The sequence below is a fragment of the Centruroides vittatus genome, unplaced genomic scaffold (assembly GCF_030686945.1).
Source record: "Centruroides vittatus isolate TY-2023 unplaced genomic scaffold, ASM3068694v2 contig_370, whole genome shotgun sequence".
Taxonomy (NCBI): Eukaryota; Metazoa; Arthropoda; class Arachnida; order Scorpiones; family Buthidae; genus Centruroides; species Centruroides vittatus.
The window spans coordinates 114,585-135,192 of record NW_027122193.1 but is presented as its reverse complement, the minus strand read 5'-3'; the positions used below and the strand labels follow the sequence as shown (position 1 = coordinate 135,192).

The following is a 20,608-nucleotide window of genomic DNA, read 5'->3' as shown; positions in this document are numbered from 1 at the left end:
ATTGATATGTATTCATAGTAGGTTTTACAACCTACTATGAATACATATCTCAATTCCGAGTATGAATAGATGTTTCTCGTTTTACAATTACAGATATTGTGTAAATACGTACTACAACTTAAATTGACAATTTCCTTTCTATCATTAAACAACATGCTGTATAATTAAAGGTAAAACATAATAAATAACCAAAGATAAACAGATAAATTAATACAATACAACTTGTAAGAACGAAACTTACATTAAGGTTTTACATTTCGCCATTTCACATTGTAATAACAGAGTTGCTCAACTGTGCTTATTTACAACGTCACCGAGTATGGTATTCCATGATTGGTGGATTATTCTACCCAAATTATTATTGATTCTATTTCTTTCTTTTATTATTTATAAATGTTCGTATAATTGCCTTTTGTAATTGTTCGATTCCTTTCTTTTTATTTTTATACTAATAACATTATAACAGAATTAATACAAGGTGGTGAATATAAATTATTAAAAAAGGACCAAAGAAAAAATACACAAAACGAATTAAATAAAGAATTAGAAGATTTAAAAAACAAAATCTGATAACTGATGAAGATTATAAAAAAATAAAAAGTGAAAACAATCGCATACCTAAATTTAATATTAGAGTCAAAACGCATAAAAATCCAGTTAAGTACAGACCTTTAATTGATGTTAGAAATTATGTATATTATAATTTAGAAAAATTTTTAAAAATTAAGCTTAATACGCTAGAAATTTCGGATTATAGTTTAAAAAATGTAGACCTATTATTAAATAGATTAAAAAACAATAATGTTATAATTAATAAATATACAAAAATGTTATCTTTAGATATTAAAAATATGTACCCGAGTATAACCAAAAATAACATTGAAAATTCCTTACAGAAAATCTCAGCACCCAACTGGATTATTAAATTATGTTTGGTAGTAATGGAAAACAATTTCTTCAAATATGGTGATAACTTTTATAGTCAAACTGAAGGGATACCAATGAGAACATGTATAGGTCCAAGACTAGCAGAAATCGTTATGATAGACATTGATAGAAAAATTAAAGACATAACAGGAATAACATTTTATAATAGGTATGTAGATGATTGCATTATTTTATTTGATAGCCAAAAAACTAACGAAAATGAAATTTTAAAGAAAGCTAATTCAATAGAAACAAACATACAATTCGAAGCAGAAATAGAATGTAATAATAGTTTAAATTATTTAGATATAACCATTAATAGAACTGATAATAAATTAGAATTCCAAAAATTTATAAAGCTGATGCAAATATCAAAAGTATTAAATTACAAATCTAATGTCCCTCAGAATATGAAATTTAACATATTTAAAATGTACATAGATAAAATTAAAAACAGAACGAGTAAATTAGAAAATCAGGAAACAGAAATAAAACAAGTATTAAAAATGTTCCTACTAAATAGCTACCCCCAAAAAGTCTTGGAAAAATGGTTACATTGGATTAATAGTAATAATAACAAAAATAGAAATTTTGATAAAGAAAAAAAATGCGTCAAGATGACATATGTACCTAAATTATTTGAAAGAGTAAAAAATATACTTAAAGGAAAAGTGAATTTGATACCGGAAAAAAACAATTTATTTAAAAAACATTTATATCATAGGTCTGACAAAAAATTAGATATAATGGATGAAAAAGAAATTGTTTATTCATTTAATTGCAGTTGTGATCCAGTTAAAACATATATAGGTGAAACCGAAAGAAAATTAAGTACAAGAATAAAAGAACATATAAGAGCAATAAGGGGTAATTATGCAAATTCTGCAGTTGCAGAACGTTGTAATAATTATGGGTGCCAAATTGACAAAAATAGTATAAAAATTAAGAGAAAAGAATCAAACAATTACAAAAGGCAATTATATGAACATTTATATATATAAAAAAAAGAGAAAGGAATAGAATCAATAATAATTTGGGTAGAATAATCCACCAATCATGGAACACCATACTCGGTGACGTTATAAATAAGCATGGTTAAGCAACTCTGTTATTACACTGTGAAATGGTGAAATGTATAAACTTGATGTAAGTTTATTTCTTGCAAGTTTTATTGTAATAATTTATCCGTTTATCTTTTGTTATTTATTATATTTTACCTTTAATTATACAGCAAATTGTTTAATAGTAGAAAGGAAATTGTCAATTTAAATTGGAGTACGTATTTACACAATATCTGTAAGTGTAAAACGAGAAACATCTATTCATACTCGGAATGGAGATATGTATTTATAGTATGTTTTAAATTGTATTTTATTAATTTTTTGGAATATTTTAGATTTTATTGTAACTTATATATTTTATTGTTAATTATAGTGCATAGTGGTAATACTGCTGATGAGGGGCATGCTAGGCCGAAACACGTGTAAAATGTGTACGGATATTGCTACTACAGGTGATAAAATAAAGAAATTTTCCTGAATTAACTCTCATTACTGTGCCAATACACCAGTACAAGGTCCTATTAATAAATAACGTCCACGTAGACGACTTTAAATAATAATGTCGATAAACATAATGCTTTGTATAACGTATCATTCCTTAACTCTCTTATTTAGAATTTGAGAAATGGTCATTTAATAGGAATATAACGTAAAGAATGATTATGTAAATGTTGTAATTATTCTTTTAAGCTTTAAATAAATTATAAAGTCTAACATTTATATTGTTTGCATTTATTGAAATTTTAACTTCAGTTGTTGAAATCTTACAAATGATTTTATTTCAGTTCGTTTTCCCGCTCGTTACGTATTGGCGTCTTCTACATTTTTGATTCATGCAATAGCGTACAGCCAAAGATCTGTGCTACCTGTCGCTATTTTAGCCATGGTTAATCATTCATCCATCCACATGTATAATACCACGTCTTCAACAGAATGTCCAAACAACTATCAGCAAAATTCTACATCTAGTTACAAAGAGGTAAATGTTTAAATATAGAATGTATGGATAAATTACAAACAAATATCGTTGATTCATAGCGAATGTTTTGTAAAAATGTTTATAAATCACTGCATAATTCTAATTTAAATAAATTAATGAATAGAACTGAATTGTAATTATTTTCGGGCTTCACATGATAATTTTAAATTTAATATTTTAATTTATTCTGTTTTTATCAAGGCTTACGAAACCATCGAATTAAAAGTTCAACATTTACCAGATTTAATATTGAACAAAATATTAATGAAACCAGATACAGAAATTACGCATTTTGTTCTAAATCTCAGTCAGGCCAGGAACACACATGCGCAATATTCGGCGTAAAATCTATCATAAAACGTAAAAATTTTTCTGAAATTTTGGTTGAAACACAACTGAAATAAGAGTAGAACATGACTACCTTTTACGCGATAAAATTTTTACGCGAAAATTCCTTCAATAAAGAGAAGTCTTTTCTGTGACGTGAAAGTAGACACGTGATTCTTATTGTAACAATGGCGACAATGAGGTTTAATCAACAAAATAGTGTGGGAACGCCGAAAGGTAGGACGTGGTCGTGCCTCTTTTTTCTTCGGCGAACAGGTCGGCAAGACCCACCCCAATGTCAAGGATGGCTAAATGTTTATGATATCCGGACTCGTGGGGATTGGGTAATTAATTGTCAGGTCGAGTAGAGGAAGTGTGTAAGTTCGTCGATAAATTTAAGGCGATATTCGAAATAACGGAGACCATGATGAAAACAAACAAGGATTCATTCAGACAAACAAATGAAGAAAATTTAACGCGTCCAGTTCCTAACCGCGGGAGAGAGAGTTTACAAATTTAGGGGTCATACCTCTTCCTAGTGTATATCGGTTGTAATCGAAATACTAATCGTCTCGGTTCATCCGGTCGTGGAGGTAAGCAGGAGGATCGTCGTCGGCGGGCTTCAGTGGCTTCGAGTTTCGGCCCTCGATTCTCGGGTCAGATCCTACAAGGCGGGCGTCTCATGCGTACCTTCAGCGATCCCGTTATCAGCCTTTCCCCCCTTATATACTACAGGTCACGTTATCTTCGATCACCAATCGCGATAGTGGGTGAATTGCTGATAATTCGATCTCCGTGACTCAGTTTGGATCCGGAGGGAAAGGAAATGAGTTTCGACGGCGGAAGGATGCACATCCTTAGAATTTCGACCGTTTCTCCAATTTCTCACAAGGGGATTTGAACAATAAAAAAAAATTTTGGGCCGGGTTAAACCCGGTCTTCACAATAGAATAAAATAAAGTGCCAGTAGCAGTGATTACAGCGCCACATTTTGAAGCTGATTGAAGAGAAGGACGCCATGATATTTTCGGTGGTTTAATCTATCATCTTTGTTGATGTCGAAGCGTCTCGTAATAAAATAATTATGCTAAATTTTTGTGCCATCATCAATTCTACCAACAGTTACAAGAAAGGTTCGGGAATTTCTTTTCACAAGTAAGTTATAATTATTAATTTTTCTCACAGTATATGCTTAATAAAATGTTTAAAGATTAATTTAATAAAAGTAAACGAAAAGTGTCGAACTTACTTTAAAACGCTGTCTAATTTATAAAAATTTAAATAATTGAAAATGTTTTGGATAGAAACCTTAAACATATCAAATTATGAATTTTAGAGTTGTTAATATCATGATAAGTTAGTCTAAATTAAATTCATTCTTGTGATAGTGAAATTTAAAATAAAACTTTTTCTTTGTCAGGTTTTCACACACTGACAAATCTCTTCTTAACAAATGGCTTAACAAACATCTAAAGACCGAATTTCAGAACCCTGTAAAAAAATTGCAAAGATAGAATATGAAGTATCAGTCTTTCGTGATCACACATATTGTTTGCCATCTCCAAAGAAGGTGCATGAAATGTTAATTTTAACAACACAGAAATGTGAACAGCTACATAAGAAACTTAAATGTAGCAGACAGTCTAATAAAAAAAATTCAAATAAGATTGTCAATTCAAAAAACATTATTCAAAGGCTTGGTGAAATGCTTTCTAAATCTGAGGCTATGACAGAAAATAACTTTAATTGACTGCTTCATCATTTCTTAAAACATCAGCTTTTTTGGTAGTGTAAGCAATGAATATTCAGAAGAACTTATCACCCTTCAATTATCGCCTTTCAACAGAAGAAATTATAGTTTATGCATTTCTTGATGCTGCTCATATGTTGAAATTGATGAGAAATCTTTTGGCTGATTTTAAAGTTCTAAACATAGGTGAGAATAATGAGAGAATTATTAAATGGCAATATTTTATTCAGTTATATAACTTACAGAATAAAGAAGGTCTTCGTGTCTCAAATAAACTAAAATCATATCATATTGAATGGTGGAGACAAAAAATGAAAGTAAATATAGCAGCACAGACATTAAGTAGATCTGTAAGTAATGCTTTTATATTTTGTAAAGAAAATTGCATAGAAAGCTTTAATAGTGTTCATGCAACTGCTGAATTCACAATGAAAGTAAATGATATATTTGACCCGCTTAATTCTTGTCACCCAGTGAGGAGATGGACAATGAGTCTAGACACAAACAGAAACAAAACCCAATGTCTGAAAATTATTAATAAAGAAATTAATTATTTCAGTAAACTAAATGATTGTAAAAACTGTCCACTTCTTAAAGGAAGAAGAAAGATTACAATAATTGGTCTAATAATTGATTTTAAAAATATAGAACAAATAGCAAATTAACATGTTTGAAGTGAATTTTTTATAATTCTTATTAACCATATGTGTCAAATGAAAGTATTAAGATTAGAGGTGCACAATTAAGACAAATGTTTACAAAACTGATTACAGTGGAACCCTAAGGAAGCCGGAGTTACAACCGACGTTTTCGGTTGGGTAATCCCAGGCGGATAAAAAATTTGCTTATAATTTGAGTTTTGACAAAAATCTCTCTACTTGTCTCTTAGTAATGTAAGCGGACACTTTATACAAGACTTATATTTACTGTGCATTCTCGAGAGTATATATTACGCCACCTCTCATGCCGAACTTATTAGGGAAGAAATACAGTTTAATAAAACGACCGGACGATGTGTTATAACGCGGATCGTTAAATTTCTGTCATATCGTTTGTTTGCGTGGTAGTCGGAAGGAAAACTACTATGTATGACAAGAATACATATATATAAATCTAGATGTAAGAATCAATCGATTGTAATCTGTTAGAACGTTAATTCACATATTTTGCTGTAGAGTTTGGTTGAGGTGGTTGAAAGGTTGGTTTTTATTATAAAGTAATAATTTACTTCTTGTTAGTTCATCTGCACTCGAGACTGTACTTAACAGTAATAGTGCAAGCTGATCATTATATAGCCCCAGAAGCAACCATGTTATTTGGGTTTCGCTGTGTCCAAGATAGCAGATGTGTTTGGTTAGTGGTGATTGGAGCGGGTTGGATGACTGGCAGAGGTTCGATGACGACGACAGCAAATTTTACGGCAGTGCCACCGATACTTCGAGGGGCTTAATCCGATGAAAACTATCAAGATTGTATGCGCGGCAGAGAATTTTAACGATTGTACATGCGTCTTCATGACCTTTTACGAGATCTCTTGTGATCTTTTTGTAGTAGCAATTCGGTCTGAGTTTGTAGCCACTTACTCACGTTAGTCTGATTTTTAGCTCTTGTCGTCCTTCTATTTCGCTTATCCAGCGATTTGTTGTCTTCTTTTCGTTCTCTCTTTTCAGAGATTAAACAAAGAGCCAGATCAGGGGTCACGTGGAGAATTTGTTACCGTAGGTACGTTTTATTTTGTTTACAACCTTGTTTGTTCAGATTGTATTGCCAAGAGTCTCTGTCTGCATAATACTATAAGCCTTGGCGCTTCTAGGTTAATTATAACGTTGCAGCCGATTTTACTATTGTCGATTGACGGCAATCTTTATTATATATTGTATTTGCGACTGTTATGTTTATATCTTCTGTCTTAACATTCCTTTTATATATGTTAAATTATTTTTTCACTTTTCTTAGATTCTAACTGATTATGACGCGCGATTGTATCTATGTTTTTCATCGTGGAAATAAACCTTTTAACAAATAAAACGGTCGGTTAACATAACTTTATTCGTATTTTGCATTGCAAGCTTTCTCTGTTATGGGTTCTACATTATTTCGCTCTTCGGCGTGGTAGAGTACAATGCAGTTAGCCGAAAGGGAATTGCACACGAGCGGTTATTAATGTCTCGGTAACCGGGTTCCACTGTCTTACTATAGAGCTTAAGGACATTGTGATACATTCATGAACCTTATTTTTAAATATGATGATCCAGTAATGTGTATATGATATATTTCGGTTGCACTTAGCACATATAAACACTATATTGCATAAGTTCACGTAAGTTATGTCGATTACGATAGTGTGTTTATTCTTAAGATTATTATTTCTTCATTGTTGTCAAGATTAAAACTGTATAGGATACCATTTTTTCATTCTTGAGCACACATTTCGATATCTAAACATATCTGGATATAATTTTTGGTTAAGATAATTGTAGTTTTTATTGAAATTCATATTATATAGATTATTGAGGGTAAATTTACACATATTTATTTATTTATTGTACATATGATATGAGTGTAACAAATCTCTTAAATTACTTTTAATTAGAGTTAATTGTATAATTTGCGCTATAAAAGTAATTCCAGTTATGGGTCTATCTAATTCTTAATTAATTGTGGAGCAGTGACAGATTGTCCATTGTTTTCTGTCTACTGGTTGCCGCAATTGAATTTTCTGCCTCTTAGCGTCCGTAGCTTCTTGTTTAAGCAGATTCTGAGCGCACCTTAGGTTTATCCTTCATTACTTTCCTATTGCCATTGGGTTTATTACCATACTAGTTTGTGACGGTGTCACAAGAGGCGGAAAAATCCTGATATTGAAGATCAATTATGTATGGAGTTGTTCTTGTTAGTTTGAAAGTCCCAATCGACAAGAATCAGTGTCCTTGTATACTGAGTATATCTGTGGCTTAAGACAAAGCGTGTTGTGAGATGTGGGTATAGTGGGCAAAATATACAAATACACTATGTGAGGTCTACACCACCAGTGGCCAATCGATTATTAATTAGGTTTTACCTGTATTTTACATCATATATTTTATTTCTGACTGCGGAAGGTAGAAGCTACTTTACTCTTTAATTTTGCCTACACTTTTTCTTATATATTCTGCATTGGCAGAGATGCCGCGGGAAACATAGAATAGTCCGATTAATTCTAATACGTGTACTAAGGATATATTGATTTCGCTACGTTACCCAAATTAATAAAACATATTAGTCATCCATTAAGTTTAGAGCAGATAGGTTTATATTATCATATTTTGACGCAACGACCGCGTTTTTTACGTTATAATTCAGGTGGGTCTTCGAACGCCTGACGTACCGACTTCATTACTATTATTTACACGATTTTATTAATATAACACAATTTGTTAGGATTAATGCCACAAACAATGTACAGGTGAACATGAAATAAATGCCTATTAGCTATAATGAATGGAAAACAATCTGTCTACTAATGGTGTATAATTAGTATATGCGCGGATAAACTCTACTATCTATTATGTATAACCGGAGGAATTTACTGGTTGTACATATCTTTATGGGAGTGTTTCATACGGTGTATCCGGAAACACACCAACTACAGGAATATTATTTAATAGGGCAGTAATTTACTTCTATGGTTTCGTTGTTAGACTCAACTCGTCACGACGGCGCACGTATGCCAATCAAATCTCACTATGGTGCCGAAAAGAAGTAGTCAATTAAACTCTCCACCTTTTTTGATGATCTATCTTACATTATTTGATCCCACTTTGTCTCTCGTATCTCATATATTGTGTGGCTAGATCGTTGAGATAGTATGCAGTGTATGCAACTGAGTATGTACTAATTATCTGAGCGTCGACTTATGCAGCTAAAAGTAAGAATAAAATTCTTTATTGTCATTGCACACCTTATTTACAGCCTCCTATTAAAAGTCATTTTATCGCAGGGACTTGTATTTCACGGAACATTTGCACTATTAGGAAGATGGAGTCCAGAAAACGAAAAGTCAATATTATCCTCAATTTCTTTTAGTGGTACTCAAGTCGGTACAGTTGTTGGTTTAATGACAACAGGATATCTTTGTGAACATAAAGGATGGTCTTCCAGCTTCTATTCTTTTGGTGAATATAAATAATACGATTCTTTCTTCAATGCTAATATGTGACAATATCATTTATATTATATATTATATATTTACAACAGGCGTATGTGGGATTGTCCTTTCTTTATGTCTTACGTTCACAATTTATGACAGACCTCATCAACATCCCAGAATATCTGACAAAGAATTGACATTTCTTAGCGAAAGCGTAGCAAACATCTCCTCGAGAAAAACGGTAATATCGTTTGTTACTCTACTTTACTGACTAAGCTCTCATAAATACATGTTTACTTAAAACAGAAGTTGAATATACCCTGGAAACGAATTTTAACATCCAGAGCAGTATGGATAGTAGCTTTGACGAAAATTTGTTGGGGTTTCGGTTATTATACAATAGTGACTAAATTTCTCATCATACTTAAACAACATTCAGCACTTCCCAATCCAAAAAGTATGTTGATTGTTTTACATAAGTCTTATATCACCAAATTTATGTATGTTATTCGTGTTTTAGAATGGACTAATGAGTGCATTAGTATTTTGCCTGGATTCTATAATTATATTTACTTGTGGTTTTATTGCTGATTTCATGAAATCTCGTGACTATTTAAGTATAACTAATATTAGGAAATTTTCCCAAGCAATTGGTAAGAAACTGCAATATCGTAATTTTAAAATTGAATTTTAAAATTTTTGGCAATATATAATTAAATATTTATATTGTAGCTATGTTTGGCCCGGCAGCATGCATCTTAGCGATTTCATTTCTAGGCTGCGAGAGTACAAAAATTATTATCTGTGTTATGATTGGAATAGGTTTATTCGGCTTTAATAATTCAGGAGATGTCGCAATAGTGCTTGATTTAGCACCAGAATTTGCAGGTAAGTCATTTTGTTTTAAAATTTTATTACAGAATACGATATTCACTGGAAATTTATCGAACTTGTTCCGAAAATAATTGTAACTAAAAGTCAAAGTCAGTTGTTCGTTCGGAGGAAATTATGTCGCAGAACTTGCGAAGTCAGAAAATCGATCATAATAATATGTATCATTTTAAAAATCTTGTTTATTTTGCTTTACTCAAGATCTCAATTAAATACCTCAGAAAATATTGTTTATTTAACTGTAATTTTTCTGAAGTTTAACTTGTGTCCTCTTTTATTATGCACTTAGCTTCACCAACAATATTTATATGTGCTAAATTAAGTATACATTATCAGAGGCTCTGCTAAACATTCTACAGATCAATACCCAACACAGCAAGGCGGCCAGCTCTCTTCTTATTAAAACTGCGAACGATAGGAAAATTGAGATGGTTCTCATTCAAGAGCCGTACGTAATTAACGATACTATCGTACGTTTCGGATACTGGAACATTTTCACGGGCAGCAAGGATACCAAGCCAAAAAGCGGCATAGTTGTCTGCAACCCAAATTTGGACATTGCAGTGATCCTTCATATTAGCTCGAGCAGGATTACTACTGCAATACTGCACCAACCTAATCCTATATTTATCAGCGCATACCTTTTTCTGGAAGCTAATGACGACGAATGCATTATGGAACTAATGGAGGTAATTAGAAAAGTAGAAACAGGAGACTGGTCATTGCGATGACTTGAACAGAAAATCAGCGATCTGGTTCCATGTAAAAGATGACAGGAGGGGATGGTTGATTGCCAATACTATGGGCAAATTCAACCTCATATCAACCAACATGACTACCCACTCCACTTTCTTCACTCCCTATGCCAGAGGCTGAACAGATTTCTGCCTGGTTTCCGAGAATATGTCCCATTTCATCGAGAACTGTGAGACTCTTTTCTGCCAGTCGGCAAGCGACTACAGGTATATTCTCACACAGATCAGAAAAATTTTCAAATCGAACAACAGTGACCCTTCCTTCCAAACCAAACAAACCAACTGGGACATCTTTAGGGAAGAATTTAGTAAGATATGGCGTATGAACAACTTTCTCCCCATCAACTCCCACGAGGAATTGGATAATTATGCTAATTTTTTAACCTATATACTTAAGACAGCAATCGAGAAAGCTTTGCATATAAAGATGACAAAACGACAAACACTCACTGATAGACAAAGGCGCTTTCCACGCGTAAAAGGAAAGTGAATGGGCTTAGAAAAAATTTATGAAAACAACAAACGGAGAGGAAAGAGACCTCCTTAAATTTCAATACAAGAACTGTCTGAAGTACTATAAAAAACAAATTAATAAAGTCTGCACTAATTCTTGGAGAAACTTTTGCACGCAGTCCAACAAAAACGGACCTTGGGACCTCCCTTACCACCTTGTTTTCAGCAAACAGAAAAGCACTTCTCTCCCTGACCTTATGAAAATAAATGACAACACTGAAAATACTACCGATCTTGACACAGAAACGAATTTCGAAAATATTCTAAACTACTATTTCCCTCAAGACACCGAGGTTGGCAACACCAAAACTCTCAAAAAGATTTGCTCCAGTACAAGCTCTGATATCCAAACAGACAACGACAAACTGTTCACATTTAGAGAGGTGGGGAAGGCGATCAGGTCTCTTGCAAATAAAATTAGGCAGGAGTTGATGGGATCGCTGAAATGATTAAAAAGGGTTTCAAAGAGGACCCCCTGGCATTTGTTTACATCCTTAACACCTGGACTCATTTCTGGCTAGTTCCCAAATGACTGGAAGATTGGGAACATAAAGCTGATACTGTAGAAGACGTACCCAGACAGACCAGACCACTATAGACCAATAAGTCTCTTCACTGTGATGCAGAAACTTCTTGATTGGCTTCTGATAAATCGCATTCAATAGCACTTATATAGCAAAGGGTAAACTGCATCCATACCAGTTCGGATTCCGATCTGGAAGATCCACCACTGATGCTGCATTTTGTGTTAAGGGCACGATCCACAATGCTTGGACCAAGAACAAACACACTATCATCAGCATCGATTACCACAGGGCTCTTGACCACCTTTGATGGCCAAGCATCTTATACTGTCTCAAAAAGGCTAGTTGCCCAAGAGAAAGAAAGAGAGAATTGTGTTGATTATTTAAACAAAAACACCGTGTCTCTTTTATATATATATTCGTAAAGTTCTCTTATAAATAAATGTTAATTCTCTTATAAATATAAAAATAATATTTTGTCAACCACTTAGATTAAAAGATGATTCGTACAGTTATTAGTTCTCATATATATATATAAATGTGTGTGTATGTATATGTGTGTGTGTGTGTATGTATGTATGTATGTTTGATTCTGCTATAATGACGCCTAAAAATACGATTTTATTTTAGAATCGATCGTTCAAATCTCGCGGTGAAGTATATCCGAAGGGGCTAAAAAACTAGGTGTGGTTTTGACCCTTATGATAGTTTCTAGGATGGTAGTTATCGCAAAATCCATTCATCGATTCTGGAATTATTCTAAAATCCATCGTGTTTTTGCCCCTGCTCGATGTCTTTCCGGCAAAATGATGATTGACTCTGGAATAAAAGTTATAACTTGTTAAACTTTTAACAAATTATTCCAGAGTCTATCAACCCTATACTACTGCTGCCATAAATATCGTAATTACAACATTACTAGAATAAATAGAATTACAGAAATTACATACAGTCACACTTCGATAAGTAAATAAAAGCATATCTTAAAGTAATTAATAATATATTTCTATCGTAAACAATATTTACAGTAAAAGGAGGTAACACAGACTATATAACGAGCAATTGTTTATTTTCACATTGTCACAATGCTGGGCTGCAATTTTTAATTTTTTATATTCTTCAGCTCTAATTACTAGTGACTTTCCCCTGTACATCATACTTTTCCTACTATTAACAGTGTCATGTCTGTCGTCTATCTGCCTCCATTCAGGGGGAAAATGTTTGAATTGAAATAACGTCACTTCTGGTTTTTATCAAACATTCTTATATAGATAATCAGAGTCTTCTGCTCATAAACTGTTATAGTTATGGTCTTGGATCTCTTATATGTAAAACCTTTCTCAAGATTACACAATGACAGCAGAGAAAAGTCGAACTTAATATTTTGATTACATTTTCATTTATTAAATTTGTTTAATTCTATTACAATCTCTTATTCGTAATAGTTTTCTTATTGAGCATAATTTCTATTTTATTCCTTTAGTGAGTAAAATTGTATTTTGAAAAATGGAATTAATTTACTTTGTTAAGAGAAAATGTTTTATTTGATAGTTAAAACATAATTTAAATTTAAAAAATTCTTAGGTGTTCTTTTCGGATTGACATATGGTTTATGTAATGCTGCAGGTATACTATCCCCTTACATCGCTGGAGTTATACTAGATAAAAACGTAAGTTAAAAGTTCTTAATTAAAATTTATATTTATATGACTTATGCTAAATTTGTGTATTTATATTTTTATATAAGGCAGGAGATATGGTTTTATGGAACTACGTATTCTACATGGCATCTCTCGCTTATTTTCTGGGTGGTGTAATATTTATATTTGGAGCTACTGCAGAAGTTCAACCTTGGGCTACCATTAATACAGAGAAGAAGAAACAAAATAACAATTAATCATGAATATAAATCAAATCTTATTCGGAATGATAAAAAAAATTTGTTTTTAGTGTTGTTAGAATCACAGGCATGCAAGATTGCTTATGTCAACTATACTGGCACCACCCTGTCATACCTTTGCTTCTAATTTTTGATAATCAAATGAACCTCAGATTTGTGTATAAAAGTATGAGGGATTGTGCTAATTGATCACATCTGTATTAATCATTCCGAAAGAAATTTAGGTTAATGTTACCTATGGTTTCAAAATGGCGGCTCGTCTCTGATTCTAACAAATGGAAGAAGGGAAATAGTGGGAACGCATGTTCTAACCTAACCTAATAAATTACCATAATTATTACCAACAAAATTATTAGAATAGGTTAGGTTAGGTTAGAACGTGCGTCCCCACTGTTTCCCTTCTTATATTTGCTGGAATCAAAGACTAGCCGCCATTTTGAAACCATATGTAACATTAATCGGAATTTATCATCATCTCTGAAGAATGAAAATTAACATTTATAGACTAACAATTAATTTTGGTGATCAATCAGATATCAGTTACTTATTAATTAAATATAAAAATACGTTGTGTTTTATATATATATTATCAAAATACTGTAATTTTAACACCTCCTGCACACAAAAATTTGCGATTTTTGTTAGATAATTGTTAAAAGATTAATTTAAACTTGTAAATGGAAACATTAAGACGATTTCTCATATAGATATATAATAAATGAATTGTTATATTCATAAAAAGAATGAATACATTTCACAGATGTGAATTTTCTGTATCTCTTATTGTATAAACTTATCAACGTGCCTCAATTAGTAATATTCAAGTAAGATTTGTGTAGTGGCTTGAGGGCTGTCAAAAATTGGTTTACGGGTGTGTAGAGTACGATCCTGTCATCAGATGTGTGTTATCAGTCACACCTCCGATTTAGAGAGCTAAAAATGAAACCAAGAGGCAGATAGTTAAGGCACGAGGGTAAGCGTCACTTCGAAGTCTAGTAATCGGCTCTCAGGAGGATGAATGTAAAGTCAAGTAAACTAATCTATATATATTACCGAGAGGAGTTGATAATAATAATAATCAGCGCAGGGCCCAAACGGTTAGGAGTTTAGAGAATTGAAAGTTGGTACACAGTTAGGGTACGTTACGAGAATGCACACTAAGAAGGGATTTTTCGAAATATCTCTCCACGGGGTAGAGGAATAGGATTAAGTCTTAACACTTCCATCAACAGCGGAAATGTTAAGTAACAATGGAAGTGTCAAGTGACAATGGAAGTGTCAATAATGAAAGCGTTAAGTATTGAAGAGTCAACAATGGAAGTGTTACGTAACAATGGAAATGTTAAGAGCCCAAACGGTTAGGAGTTGAAAGTTGAAATTTGGTACACAGTTAGGATACGTTACGAGAACACACACTAAGAAGCGATTTTTCGAAATTTCTCCCCACGAGGGAAAGGGACAGGATTAAGTCTTAAAGTGTTACATAACAATGGAAGTGTTAAGAGAAAGCGACATGCAAGGTGCAGATGCAGTTTTTTTTCGTTTTTGCGGGAAATCGAACATATTTTTAGACCTATCGAAAAATTCTGTAATTAGTCTGGAAACAGGGAGGACCTAATTCTTTCATTCAGTGAAAACGGGTAAGGTTGACTATAACGTAATAATCTTAATATTCGCTAAAACGATTAGTTGAAAGTTTAAATTTAGTACACAGTTAGGGTACCAGATTTAAGTACCATAGTTTTAAGATACAATAAAAATGTTAAGTAACAATAGAGAAAAAGAGAAAGCGACCTGCAAGATTTACGGTCGCTGGAAGAGAAAGAAAAAAGAAAAAGAGTAATATGTTGCAACATATTCGATTTTCAAATTTAAACAGATTTGTTCGGTTTTTCGCGACCTATCTTCTTTAGAACATTCAATAAAAATCGAAGGATATAATCAGAACACGTCATGAAAATCGAACAATATTAAAACATTCGATTTTCAAATTCGACCTTTCTTTAGAAAAACTTAGTTCGTTGATAAAATTACTCTTTTTTTGTGATTATAATGTAATAATTTTAATCTTCGCTATCGTTACTTTTGCCCGAGCAACGCCGGGCGGTAGACCCGGCTGTATGAATGTGCTAGCAGGTAGTGTTAGCACATTCATGACACTTCCGTAATAAATGTTAAGTTAAGTAACAATAAAAGTGTTACGTAACAATGGAAATGTTAGGAGGCCAAACAGTTAAGAGTTGAAAGTTGAAATTTGGTACATAGTTAAAGTACGTCACGAGAACGCACTCTAAAAAGGGCTTTTTTGAAATTCCTACCCACGGGGGAGAGGAACAAAATTAAATAGTAACACTTCCATCAACAATGGGAATGTTAAGTAACAATGTAAGTGATACGTAACAATAAAATTGTTAAAGGAAAGTGACATGTAACACGCATATGTGGTTTTTTCGTTTTTGTAAAAAATCAAACATATTTTTAGACAAATCTAAAAATTACATAATTAGTCTGAAAACAGGAGGACCCAATGCTTGCATTTTGTGAAAACGGGTAAAGTTGACTATAACGTAATAGTCTTATTCTTCGCTATCGTTACTTTTTCCCGAGCAACGTTGAGCCTATCTGCTAGTTTAATAATAAAAAAGAAAATTTATCATGGAAAAACGAAACATTACACTTGAACCAATGTTCCCTCTAAGCTGTGTCCTTTGAAAAAGTTAAGCCTGGACTCCACATTACCGTAATCCGCGACGTAATCGTAAAACTGAATGCCAAACTGACGAAACTTCCGGTTTTGGAACGTTCTGTTGGACAGAAACAAGACTGAAAGCAGAGTTAAAAATTATTTAACTTTTCCGTTTTCGTTCCGCGTTTCTGTCGTGCTGCAACCAATAACAACGCAAGGATTTGTGACGCGTAGTCACGTGAATTTGTCACGTGTAGTTTGAAATAGTCATAATGGCGGAAAGTTTAGCTAAGAGAATGAGAAAGCAAGTAGATTTGGAATTATTTATTGAAGAAGTCAGAAAGTACAGGTGTTTATACGACAAGAAATGTAGAGAGTTTAAAGATATAGGGTTGAAACACACGATATGGACGGCGATTGGCGTGAAATTTGGATTGAATGGTAAGAAAGTTTGATATACTGCATTGAACTCGTAAAGTGCAATCGTTTAATTATAAAATGTTTTAAATAGGAAGTGAAGCAGAACAAAAGTGGAAGGTGCAGAGGGATCGTTATAACAGGGAGAGAAAAAAAATTCGAGAGAGTTTAGCCAGTGGTAGTGGGACAAGAGACATATATAAAACCACGTGGCATTTATATGATCTCATGGATAGCGTCCTAAGAGATTGTATTAGTGAATGTGCAAGGTAAGTTTATTAATGTCACAGTTTCATTAATTGATGATACGTAGATATTTAGTAGTCTATCTAGAGACGATTTTATCGGAATATTAAATCAAATATCTATCACAAAAATTGCCGTGAAGAAAATACCCCTTAAAAACGCATTTTTAAGAAAATCTAACAAAAAAAATACAATAATTTAAAATAAATGCTTTTAGTTATAAAATATAGCTGCAGGGATTATTATTCTTTCATTAATATTATGTTTTTTGACTAAAATTTAAACTACTATCTACCTGATTTGTTTTCAATTTAGAATTTATTATTTTTTTCTACAGTTCAGTTAACAATATGTCCCCATTAAGGGAAATTTCAAATTTAATACACGAAGATGAAAATAGTCTAGAAAATAATATTGAGATAGTATCCTGCATGTCACTCACTCAATCAAAGTAAGTAATAAATAATTATAAAGCATAATAAGTATATGTGAAAAAAATTATTATTGGTATACTTAAATAAGACACTTATTTTTAGTAATGAAGATATTCCAATGAGCGAAACTCAAATGCAAAAGTATGTACACTTTGAACTAATTTAAATATAATAAACCTATATAATGTATTATAAGTTTTTAAACAACTGATTATTATAAATTATTTTCAGCATTTCACCTACAGAAAATCCTGATGTTTTTAATACACCAAGGTATGATTATATTGAATATATAATTAGTTGTAGGCCTATAATATGTGTGCTGATGAATCTAATTTTTCAGTTCAAGCAAGAGTAATTTCGAAAAATCTAGAAAAGAAAAAGGTATATTAAATGACTTGGAAGAGACGACAAAAAATATATCAGAGTATTTTTTAAAAAAAGCAAAACAAGAGAAACAACCAGATCTCGTATCAAGGTTTTGTGAATACCTTGATGCCAGATTGAGAAACTTGAATCCCAGAAACAGACGAGAGGCAATTCATGGCATTGAATTGCTAATGCAAGAAAAAGAAAAGGCTGATAATGATTTTTAATAATTATTGTATATAGTGTTTTTAATAAAGGATGTTTCAATATAAGCAGTTGATTTAAATTGAACTTCAATGAAGTTTTCATTTTATTCTTTATATAATTTATTTAAATAAATTTGATTCATAAGATGTATGAAATTTATATGTGAAATTTTTTCATTTAATTCAGATGTCTCCTGAATAATGTTCCTTGCATAAATTATTAATTTTTATACAGTCTGTTACAAAAGTATAGGAACAACACAAATTTTGTGATTTTTCAATGTTTATTTAAATTTTTTATAGAAAACAGTTTTTTGTTATTCTTTTAAAAAGCTGGAAAATGAAATTTGTTTTATCTTTTAATAATAATAATATAATAGAAGTTATCACAGTCTTTCACTTTTTACATGTTACAAAAGTATAGATAACATTTTTATGTAATTTTAGAAAGTATAAATATATTTTAGGCACTTTTAATATTTGGTTTCACCCTGTTTGGCTACAATTACTTGAAAAATTCTTTTAGGCATAGAGTTTATTAAGTTTTTTAATTGTTTATTCTTAATTTCATCCCATGTATTCATTATTGCAGTTTTCAATTGATTTACAGATTTATATTGTTTCCCACCAAATGTAATCATATTTTTGTCAACAAATACTAAATCAGTTTTACCTCCAAAACCACCCCAAATTATTACAGACCCAGATTTTAACTTCAACTCTGCTTTCTCTTATTAAAACATGCCAATAATATAGAAACCCATCAGGGTCATCTAAATTAAACTTCTCATCACTAAACATTGTTTCTTGCCATTCAGTCCATTCCATCTTGTCTTTAGTCCAATTTAAATGCATTGATTTGTGTTTGGCAGTTAAAGGTGGTTTTTCAGTTTCATTTTTAAATATTTTACATTGTTATTGTTTTTTAAAGTTCTCCAAACAGTCGCATGAGATACATCTATTTGTAATTCAGCAGTAGCTTGCCTTGTTGACATGTTTTTATTAGTTATAAGCTTCAAAACTTCTCTCTCATTCCTGGATGTTAAACATTTAGACTGTCCTGACTTTCTTTTTTTGCCCATAATTTTTATCTTGTTGGAAAACATTTTGAATAGCATTATTGAAAATATTTATATAACATTCAATAAAACATTCAAAAAAAGCCACCATGACAGTTAAAAATGATGACATCTCACCCTAGTCATGATAAGTTTAATTATTATTATGACAAATTAATTTTTAAGAGACTTTTAAGTGGTGTTCTTATACTTTTGTAACACTGTAATAATAGAAATTGTTGTCTACATTAAGAAGTTAAAAACTATATATAATTAAGACAAACACAAGTATCTGGGATTTGTTAATTTTATTTTTTCACAAAATAACAGATTTAGAACATTACAGCTACAGGATATTCAATAAAAATATATTGTATTAGCTCAGAGGAGTAATATTTACTAATAATACAACCTATATAAAGTATACTATACTTTAGGTTGAGATTGAATTGATTTTAATTGCCAAGGTACAGCTCCCTCATTACACAAATAATCTTTATAAATGTTCCTGAGACTTTTTGCCTCTTTATTATACATATTGCTGCTCACTTTTTTAAGATTTTCAAGAGTTATATTTTCCGATCTCCATACACCTTCATTCTGATTATAATCGGAATCTTCATAATCAGCATATCCATTTGGGCAATATGCTGCAGATTTCTGAATAAGCATATTGTGGAGAACGCAACTAGCAAGCACCATGCTTTTGACTGATTCGTCATCATAATTTAATGGTCTCCTTAAGATACGAAATCGTGCTGCTAGTATACCAAAAGCATTCTCCACAACACGCCGGCCTCTGCTTAATCTGTAATTGTAAATTTTTTCACAGTGACTAAACTCAGAATGTCTGGGATAAGGACGCAACAAATTGTGCCTTAAAGGAAAGGCTTCATCCCCAATTATAAAATAAGGGAACAGTGTATTTGAATTTGGCAAAGCATCTGCTTTTGGAAAGGTTAACTTTCCATTGATCAGATGCTGACCAAATACACTTTTTCTTAGTATTCCACCGTCTGATTCACTACCATAATGCCCATAATCAATCATTAGAAAGCGATAATGTGCATCAGATATGGCTAGTAAGACCGTACTAAAAGTTCCCTTATAATTATAATTCAGACTACCGGTATTCTTTGGACACTCTCGAACAACATGTTTTCCATCAATAATACCGCAGCAGTGAGGTAGTTGCCATCTTTTTTCAAAACCATCAGAAATATTTTTCCAATCTGCCGGAGTTGATGGAAATGCCATATATTCTTTCTGGAAACATTTCCAAATGGCTTTACATGTTTCCGGTATAATTTTCCGTACAGTCTGCCTTCCAATTCGAAATGAAAAGCTCAGACTTCGGTAGGTTTCTCCAGTTGCTAGAAACCTGTAAAATAGTTTTTTGTCAGAATATACACAGAAAAAATTAAGGTAGTAGTAAT

At 32.0% G+C, this 20,608-nt stretch overlaps 3 protein-coding genes across 3 annotated transcripts in view; all 3 read left to right on the top strand.

Moving 5' to 3' along the window:
• LOC136975339 (sialin-like) overlaps nt 1-20,608 on the top strand; it is a 56,919-nt gene that overhangs the window by 8,734 nt on the left and 27,577 nt on the right. The window contains exon 2 of the mRNA XM_067270394.1: nt 2,774-2,967. Within this exon, the coding sequence (XP_067126495.1) occupies nt 2,774-2,967 (194 nt within the window). The remainder of the gene's footprint in view (nt 1-2,773; nt 2,968-20,608) is intronic.
• On the top strand, nt 9,911-14,021 carry LOC136975340 (vesicular glutamate transporter 2-like). Its single transcript, XM_067270395.1, has 3 exons — nt 9,911-10,061; nt 13,441-13,526; nt 13,604-14,021. Exons 1-3 carry the CDS (start codon nt 9,983-9,985, stop codon nt 13,751-13,753), a joined length of 315 nt encoding a protein of 104 aa, XP_067126496.1. The 5' UTR covers nt 9,911-9,982; the 3' UTR covers nt 13,754-14,021.
• LOC136975338 (uncharacterized) lies at nt 16,575-18,140 on the top strand. The gene is made up of 6 exons (XM_067270393.1): nt 16,575-16,883; nt 16,954-17,128; nt 17,443-17,556; nt 17,642-17,680; nt 17,771-17,812; nt 17,883-18,140. Exons 1-6 carry the CDS (start codon nt 16,715-16,717, stop codon nt 18,133-18,135), a joined length of 792 nt encoding a protein of 263 aa, XP_067126494.1. The 5' UTR covers nt 16,575-16,714; the 3' UTR covers nt 18,136-18,140.